This window comes from Arvicanthis niloticus, chromosome 6 (genome assembly GCF_011762505.2).
Source record: "Arvicanthis niloticus isolate mArvNil1 chromosome 6, mArvNil1.pat.X, whole genome shotgun sequence".
In the NCBI taxonomy this organism is placed as follows: Eukaryota; Metazoa; Chordata; class Mammalia; order Rodentia; family Muridae; genus Arvicanthis; species Arvicanthis niloticus.
In genome coordinates, this window is record NC_047663.1 from 26,355,473 (window position 1) to 26,365,219 (window position 9,747).

Genomic DNA, 9,747 nt, shown 5'->3' on the forward strand with positions numbered 1-9,747 from the left:
TTTTCTTACTCCATCCCATCTAGAGAAGACTTTTCTGTCTTTCTCCATGTGACTCAGCATGCTGTGATTAGTAGTGTGTTTGTGTGTTTAAAGATAAAGGCTTGCTGGCTGTGCTATGGAGAGTGTTATTCTAGCAACTTGAAAGGCCCATGTAGTTGAAGAACCTTCTCCTTTTGTGTTTATTTGCTTGCTTTTTTGAGACATTAGGACAGTTTCATATAGCCAAGTCTGTCCTTGAACTCCTAGTCCTCCTGCCTTCCCTTCCTCAGTACTGGTATTCCGGGCTTGTGAGATCATGCTTTGTTAGCACTCGGGGCTGCCACTGTGTCTGTATGCTTCATTGTTCTATACAGTGAGTTAGTCAGAATCCTCTGGTCTATGTTGTTTCTAGTATGATTGTAGGATGCATAGAGGAATAACTCGATGTGTCCCTTTTCCTTGGGAGGCATGGACACACCCAAGATACACACAGCCATGCCCAGTGAGTGCTCGGCTGACATTTGAATGAGTTTTCACAGTGGACTCCAAGGTTTACTTCAGCTCAAGGCTTTATTGCTTTGATTCTCTCAGAGACTTTGGACCAGGGCGGAAGCGGGAGCTGAGCGAGCAAAGGTCAGAGTCTAGTCCTGCTCCAGGCTAGGTCAGTCACTGGGACCTGGAAGAGGGGAAGACAAGAAAAGGGAGGGGGAGGGGAGTTAGCAACTTGGAGTCAGCTCAGCAAGTTTATCCTGCTGTCCAGGCATAGATAAGCCACTCACACCTGCAATTGGCTTTTTTTAAATGATTGATTAGTAGTCAAAATCCTTCACAAAAGCACCAAGACAGCACCCCCTACTTCCGACAGAGATTTGTCCTCTCAAGTGGCTTGATCACGTTCTGTGCGTGCGTGCGTGCGTGCATGCATGTATGTGTGTGTGTGTGTGTGTATGTGTGTGTGTGTGTGTACATACATATGTGCCTGTGCATCTGTGTGTGCACATACACGTATGTACAGACCACAGGTTGATATCCACTCTAATTTTTTAAGAGACTTATTTCCTTTAATTTATGTGTATATATGTGTACAATGTGCACACAGTGCCTGTGGAGGCCCAAAGGGAATCCTCTGGAACTGAAGCTATGGTCAGTGGTTAACCATCGAATAGGTGCTGGGAACAGAACCCAGGTCCTCTGGAAGAACAGCAAGTGCTTAACCACTGAATCATCTCTCTAGCCTTTGCCCACTTTTTTTTTTTTTTTCTTTTGAGACAGAGTTTTACTATTTTCTCTTGATGTCCTAGAACTCACTCTGTAGACCTGGCTGGCCTTGGCCTTAAGTCACAGGGATCTGCCCAACTCTGCCTCCCAAGGGCTGGGACTAAAGGTGTGCACCACCATGTCCAGTCTAGCAAGCACTTTACTCTTTGAGTTCTCTCCTCTTCAATCCTCTTCTCCCTCTTTACCTTCTGAAAAGCACCTGGATTTGCTCCCTCCACCCCTCCCCAGCCCCCAGTAAGTTTGGGTGTGTTTGGGTTTCTGTGTTTTGAATGGAGATCCTTTTCACCATGGGATTCATGGGTCACTCCACAGTATTTAGACCCTCACTCTGGAGCAGAACCTAGCTGACGGCCATTGGAACACACAGTGGTTATAAGTCAGAACCATGTGACTAAATAGGGGTTCCTATCCCTGGGAAGGTGCCCTGGCCCAAAGGTTATGAGAGAAAGCTGAGAACAGAAAGGACACCTAGATGAGAAGACAGAGCTTAAACTAATAAGCTTGCAACACTCCCATGGCCCCCGTGCTCCCCACCTGAGTTGGCAGAGCTCTGTTTGGTCCACCATCCAGGCCAGGAGCTCTTGAATCAGAAGGTCCCTCAGCACATCTTCATCACTGAGGTTCTTGGGCAAAGAGCTGAAAAGGAGACAGATTGCAGGAGCCAGGGTGTTTTGTTTGCAGACAGAGCTGCATTCTGTAGCCCTGGACGACTCAGAACTTGCTATGTAACCCAAGTTGGGCTGCCTCTGTCTCGGGAGTGCTGGGATTAAAGCATGTGCTAGGAGCCAGGGAGCTAACACAACTTGCTCCCTCTGGATTAGTTTCCACTCTCAGATCCTGAGACTCTTTTGTGCAGGAGTCTACCTGGTTCTGCCTACCCAGAGAATACAGGATCCACAATCCAGGCAAAACCAAACACAACTTTGCTGTGAGGTAGGGGGGTGGGGGGGTTTCCTGCCTTCCTTTACAGGATGAGAGAGAGAGAGAGAGAGAGAGAGAGAGAGAGAGAGAGAGAGAAGTGAAAGCAGCCAGCAGCAGGCTGTTTCTGTTTCCCCTCCCCGCAACAGTGGACTCACCTGCCCTGTGCCTCTTTCTCCTCCTTTCCCTGAGATTGTCCTGCCAGCTCCAAAGCCCGGGCCTCTCTCTGGGTGATGTTGTGTTTCCAGCTGGATTGATGAAGATCATTCAAGAATGAATTGGGCTGGAGAGGACAACTCAAGTTCCCCCATGCAGGAGCACTGGAAGCTTCAGTACCTCAACAGTAGGAGCAACAGTGCCCTTTCCTGTACTGACACCTCCACACCCCGGCACTGCCTGCCTTCAGTCTCCTCCATCACTGACAGCTCTTCAGAATCCACCAGACTAACCAAACAGCAGGGAACAAGACTAGGCTCAAGTTGGAAGACTGGGCTCAGGTTGGGAGAGACACAGTGGTGGTTTATTTCTGAAGTAGCCACCACCAAATAGGCAACCCAGCTCTTCATCCCAGACCTCTGGGGATCCCTCTGCTGCTTCTACCCTTTTCTCTAACTCCTGTAGCTGGTCTTTTGATAATTCATGGTTTCTTTTTTGGAACTCACTCTGTAGACCAGGCTGGCCTCGAACTCAGAAATCTGCCTGTCTCTGCCTCCCAAGTGCTGGGATTAAAGAAAGGCATGGGCCACCACAGCTCAGTGATTTGTGGGTTCTTTCTTCCACCCTTTTTACCTCTTTTCTTCCACCTTTTCAACCCCCTAACACTAGATAAGAAAGTAGGAATAAAGAATAGAGAGAAAAGAAACAATGTTATCTTTAGACTACTTCCTGCTGATTAGAGACTTGGGAGTTCTTGGTGCAAGTTTGATCTTTGTCATCAGGATACCTAATTTCTTTCTTCTTTACGAAGGACTACTACATACACAGGACTACCATAACCAACAGCAACCAACAACAATCAAGCAATAGCCCCCCCCCAAAAAAAAACCCTCTTGAGCCTTAGCATTATATACCCTCTGAAAAGTCCCCAGAATTCCAAACATCATGCAGAAACTATCTGCTGTTAGCAAAATTACAACCCTGCTAGAGCACGAGGCAAATCATAGTCAGCTGCTGTAAACAATCTGAAGTAGCCCCATATCCCACACCTGCGATTAAAACAGAGACATACTCTTATAACTTTTCTGTGTTTTCTTAAAAAACCAAAATACCAAAATCGTCACTACAACTCTCCTTAGAAGTAAAGGATGGGGGCGGGGGGGGGGGAGGCTGGAGAGATGGCTCAGCAGTTAAGAGCACTGGCTACTCTTCTAGAGGACTTGGGTTCAATTCCCAGCACCCACATGGCAGCTCACAACTGTCTATAACTCCTGTACACCCTCACACAGACATGACGTCAAGTCACCAACATACATAAAATAAGAATAAGGAAAGGAGAACACATCACGTGTCCAGTCAGTTCCAGGGCTCTCGTCATGGCCATTTAATGCCCTCATGCTCACTTATTGAAAGGTATCTGTGGAGTTGTGCATCTCACAGCCCATGTGGTCACCTGGGAGATGGTGTGGACGTAGAGTTTGACATGGGGACAGGAGAGAACTACTTACTCATTCTTCTTCCCCTTCTGGGCCAGCAGCCAGTTCACAAAGTCTTGTTGGCGGATCTTGTCCATAGCGATGCTGTAATCACTGATGAAAGTCCCCTCTGCGTACCTTGGGCCTCGAGGTCGGGGGCCAGCAAATTTAGCATGGGATCTGAGAAGTGAGAGAGAGAAACCAGAGTACCAGTGAAGGGAAGGTCGGAGAAATCACACTGGTTGATTCAGTCCTTGGGTTCATAGTCAATCACAATAGAGTGAACTCAGCTGGGTCTGAGAGTGCATGCCTGTAATCCCAGCACTCAGAAGGAAGAGGCAGGAGGATCACTGGAAGTTCAAGGCCAGCCTATGAGATATAGCTAGATGCATCTCAAAAATAATAATGTTGATGAAATAATAACAATAGTCAGCACTCAGAAGGCACAGGCAGGTAGATCTCTGAGAGTTCAAGGCCAACCTGGTTTGGACAGTCAGAGCTACATAGAAGGATCATGTCTCAAAAACATAATAATAAAAATAAAAACTATTGCCGGGCAGTGGTGGCGCACGCCTTTAATCCCAGCACTTGGGAGGCAGAGGCAGGTGGATTTCTGAGTTCGAGGCCAGCCTGGTCTACAGAGTGAGTTCCAGGACAGCCAGGATTACACAGAGAAACCCTGTCTCAAAAAAACCAAATAAATAAATAAATAAATAAATAAATAAATAAAATAAAAACTATTATTTAATTAGTACTATTACTAATCATTACTAATAATTAATTGCTAATAGCATTATTGCTAATAATATTATTGTTATTACTATACCACCCCTAATACCAGTGAGTTCAGGGACTGCTGAGACTTTGGCAAATGAAGGGGTTTGATGCTAAGCCTGACAACCTGAGCTCCATTCCCAGGACCTACATGATGGAAGGAGAGACCCACTTCCTACAAGCTCCAACCCAAAGAAAGAAAGAACAAAGAAACTGAGTGTCAGATGTGGTAGCGCCTGGTGTGATCTCACTGCTTAGGAGATGGAGACAGGGGGATCTCACATTCTGCTGCTTACATTTTATTCTATTACTATTATGGAGGGTTTCCCATGAAGGAGTGCATGTCATGTGGAGGTCAGAGGACGCCTCTATGGAGGTGTTTCTCTCCATCCACCTTGTCATGACTTCTGTGGGTTGAACTTAGGCTGTCAGACTTGCATGCGACTTTACATGCTCAACCATCTCACTGGCCACAGATGCCAAAGGTTTAAACTACCCCTGGCTGCATAAACAGACCCTGTCTGTCTCAGTGCAACAACACCAACAATAACAGTACTTGGTGAAGTCACAGAGAGTGTTTTGTATGACTCAAGGACTGTATAAGCCTCTTTGGTTTGTATTGTTTGGATATTGGGGAATGAACCCTGTGCCTTGTGCACATTGGCCATATGTCTTACCACTGAGATGCATCCCCAGTCTATACAAGCCTTTTAGTGTATAAAATTATCCTGCCATGGCCCTAGGAGACAGGTCCTATTTGTATCCCATCTGTCTCTCTCTGTTTCTCTGTCTCTGTTTCTCTATCTGTCTCTGTCTCTCTGTCTCTGTTTCTCTCTCTCTTTCTCTATCTCTCCATCACTCTGTCTCTCTCTCTCCTTCCCTCTTCCCCCCTTTCTCTCGTGTGTGTGTGTGTGTGTGTGTGTGTGTGTGGTGTATGGTGCTGGGATCCCCGCTTTCTGGGTCCCCATTTTGTGCATAAAGAAAACAAGGTCTCATACAATACACAGGGCAAATCCAGGATTCACCTAGTCAGTTTAGGCTCAGGTTTCTGGGAGGGGTCATTGTTTGTTGTTTTAGTTCTAGGGATGGAACCTATGAGTCTCAAGCATGTGAGGCAAGTGCTGTACCACAGAGGAGTGTTCCCCAGCCCCAACTCTCTGGGATTTGTTGTTATGTTGTTTTTGATTGGTTTGTTGTTATGGTTCTGGGAAGCAAGGTCTCTTGTATCCTAGGCTGGCCTCACACTATGTAGCTGAAGTTCATCATGAACTCCTGATCTTCCTGCTGTCTCACCCCAGTGCTGGGATAAAGGCAGCAGCACATTGATTCCCGACTCTCCATTCTTTGAGATAGGGTCTCTCTCTGTGGTCCTTGCTGGCCTGGAACTCAGCATGTCTGCCTCTGTCTCCAGAGTGCAGGGAATGAGCAGAATGTGCTATCATGCATGGGATTTGAGTTTTTGTTCTTAACATCCAACACGGTCAGTCTCTCCTTGTAAGTGCTTGCGCTTCTGACGGCTTTCCTATTTTACAACTTTGCATGGTGCAAAGCTGGATTATCTACCCTCTGTCCTCTCATCTTAGAAAGATCAGTTCTACATTGACAAATCTCTGCCTTGGCTCCCAAACACAGCATCTGGTCTTGTTAGGTAGCCTAGGTTAGCCTCGAACTTTCAAACCTCCTGCCTCTACCTGCCAAGTACTGGGGTTACAGGAGCGAGCTGCCATGCTCAGTGTTAACCAGTGCTGTAGTTGTCTTGGCTTTGGTCCACGGTACTCTGTAATGTGTCTACGTGGTTCTTTTCTGTGTCTGCCTTGGTCCATGTTCTCACTGAAGGCTGGGAGCCTCCTGTGTGGACCTTTATTCACATGAATTCTGACCTGTGCCTGGTGCTCAGGAAGCTCCCGTGAAATCTGAGGGAAGGCACACCTGTGTCAATGATGCCTCTCAGCCACCAAAAGCCCTTCCACAGACCTAGCTAACCATAGTCTCTCTTCAACAGAGATTCTTAATAAACAATTCTTTAATTCTATCTCATTGGCATGCTCAGGACTGGCTGACCTTACAATCCCTCCTCTCGGTCTGGAGTACCTCCCTTTCTTACCACCCCTATTCCAAACCAGCTTATATCCTAGCCCCCCCCCCCCCACACCCCGTAACTCCTACCGGAACTCAACCTCTTCCTTTTCACCCAGCCCGACGGCCAGGAACAGGAGCACCAGCAGCAGAGAGCAGGTCTTCAAAGCCATCATCTTCCTAGATTGTGTCTCTGAGCTGCAAAGAAAAGGGGGCAGTGTTATGGGGGGGAGGGGGGGAGGATCCAGGAGGCCACTTGATGCTGGAGCCTGGGTGAGTGTGAGAGCTGGCGTGGGGGGCAGGGGCAGGGGCCGGAACAATCAAGGGTGCTGGTTGTGAAGTGAATGGAAGGAACTCGAAGCCTTGCCCCAGAGCTGATCCTGCTTTGTAGATTTGGAGCAGGGTGGGATGGAAGGTCTGGGAAGAAGAAAGCAGCGAAGGCCTAGGTGGTGGGAACTCCTTTCCTGGCTCTTTACCAGACATCACAGGGATAGGATTTGGCAAGATTATCCCGGTAAAGCGGTAAAGCCCTGACTAAGTTCACAGCAACCCACCTTCGTGCTTCCAACTAAGCGTTACTAAGCTATCACATCCCTCCCCTAAATGAAAGTCACACCCAAAACCATCCTGTTACACACACCTCCTTCTCAGGATTAACTCTCTCAACTCTTCCTAATGTTTCCTCTGAAATTCTTCAGGGGTCTGAACGCATTACAGTCTTTAGGAGAGATAGCAAGTAGTGAGAAACCTTTGCTTAAGAACCCTGAAGACCAGAGCTAGCCCAAGGCAGTGAAGCCTGGTCTCCTAACAATCTCTTTGTACTGTCTTCTGGATTCCCCTGGAGACAAGGAGAGTAAGGAGCCAGGAGACCCACTTCCTCCTGGGCCAGCCTGGGCTTATCCCAGCTTCTTTCTTACCCAACAGCTCTTCGTAGCTCTTCCAGGAGGGCAGGATGGGGTCCCTTCCTCCTACCTGTCGACTCTCAGGATCTTCCCTCAGACCCCGTCTTAGCTTCCTTATATCCAAGCACCACAGACCTCTGGTTAACCTGAAAGCCTCTTATCTCTGAAGCTCAAACCCACTGCTTCTGCCCAGTGAAGCCCATTATACACCTAATTACTTTTCCCTTTGCTCCTGGGCTGTGCTAATGGGTGATTAACATTTGGGTATCTCCAGCGTTATCTGGGGCCTGCCTGGTGGGAAGGGTAGCCTGAGAACCCCCTTTTCACTCCCCTCTTCTTTCCTGGGCACAGGGCCTGATGTTCTCTGCCCTACTTCCTGTTGGATACTGTGGCTAGAAAGGGTTGCCTTGGTCAGGGTCAACTGGGGTGGCACTCTCTGAGGGAAGGGGCACCTCCACAAAACCATAGGTGACTTTTGAGGGAACAGAAGGGAGAAGAGATTAGGGTGGTCTGAATCCCAGATGTGGATGCTAACGGATAACCGTGGCACTGTGGAAATGATGCTACCCTGAGGTCAGCGTCTTGAGAGTTCCTAGTAACTGGGGGTGAACTTAGAGTTTACAGTCGCGTGGTTCCTACTTGGGGCAATATGAATGGAATAACAGAGGACATTTGTATGTTGGAGGCTCACAAAACATATAACCCCCTCCACAAAGATCTATCTATCTATCTATCATCTATCTATTTATCTATCTATCTTTCTATTTATTTATTTTTTTGAGACAAGGTTTTCTGGCAGTCCTGAAACTTGTTCTGTAGACCAGGTTGGCTTCTACTTCCAGAGTGCTGGAATTAAAGGTGTATACCACCACTGTCCAGCTAAGATATATATATTTGTGTGTATGTGTATATTCATTATATTATTTATTTTATTCATATGACTGCTTTTCATATGACTGCTTTGCCTGCATGTATGTCTGTGTACCACGTATATACCTGGGGCCTGAGGAAGTCATGAGCTTCCATATGGATGCTGGGAATCGAACCCAGGTCCTTTTAAACACTGAGCCAACTCTCCAGCCATAAGATATTTGTTTGTTTCTTTGATAAGTAGCCCAGGCTGGTCTCAGATTTAATATGTAGCTGATGTTGTGTTTGAACCACTGATCTTTCCTTTGCCTCATAAGTACTGAGATAGTGCAATGCTAGGGACTGAACCCAGGGCTAGGTAAGCATGCTCTCAATTGTTGCATCCTTAGCAGCTCTGTGTAAAGATTTATAAGCCAATCATGATGGAGTATGCCTGTACTCAGAAGGTTGATATAAAGCCATTTCAAAAGAATTAAGAAAGGCTGGGCATGGCATGGCATGGCATATTGGTAACCATGGTGTTTGGGAGACAAAGGCAAGAAGATTCTGTGGATATGAAAATAGCAAGTGATACATAGCAAGACCCTATGTCAATCAACTTTAATGCAACAATGAAAAAGAAATACCAAGGGGCTGGAGAGGTGGCTGGATGATTAAGAGCGCTTGTTGCTTTTGTGCAGGACCCCAGTTTGGTTCCTAGCACTCACATGGTGGCTCACTGTCATCTCTAACTCCAATTCCAGGGAATCTGATGCCCTCTTCTGTGGCCCACTGCATGTACATGCACATAGTACACAGTACATGTACATGCATATATATACACACAAAACACTCATATTCATAAAATAATCTGTAAAAAAATTATTAAAAATATTTTTAAAAGCTGGGCTTTGGTAGTAGCACATGCCTTTAATAATCTCAGCACTTGGGAGGTAGAGGCAGGTGGATTTCTGAGTTCGAGGCCAGCCTGGTCTACAGAGTGAGTTCCAGGACAGCCAGGGCTACACAGAGAAACCCTGTCTTGAAAAAAAAAAACCACAAAACCCCAAAGCCCCTCCCCCAACATCAAGACCCTATCTCAAACACAACCTTGCTCAAAAATAGAAACAAAAACATGTATGAAACCCAAGCCCCTCCCAGCCTGTCATCCTGTCATGTCCTCTTTTGTCACAGGCTTTTCAGAGGTTGGTCCCTTCATCCTTGGGAGCTGAGTCAGGGCCTCCCTCTATGCCTTATCAGTCTGAAGGTCCTCTAGGAGGAGCCATGATATTGGAACCACATAGCATAGTGAGGTTTCCTGGGGTTCAAGGCTGTCTCCC

At 46.9% G+C, this 9,747-nt stretch overlaps 1 protein-coding gene across 1 annotated transcript; it reads right to left on the reverse strand.

The window, feature by feature from the left end:
- Positions 1-523: 523 nt before the first annotated feature.
- Positions 524-7,683, reverse strand: Gip (gastric inhibitory polypeptide). The gene is made up of 6 exons (XM_076935220.1): positions 7,574-7,683; positions 6,747-6,854; positions 3,840-3,986; positions 2,334-2,423; positions 1,792-1,893; positions 524-655 (listed from the first exon to the last, which is right to left on the reverse strand). The coding sequence occupies exons 2-6, from the start codon at positions 6,830-6,832 to the stop codon at positions 646-648; spliced, it is 435 nt and encodes a 144-aa protein (XP_076791335.1). The 5' UTR covers positions 6,833-6,854; positions 7,574-7,683; the 3' UTR covers positions 524-645.
- Positions 7,684-9,747: the final 2,064 nt, after the last annotated feature.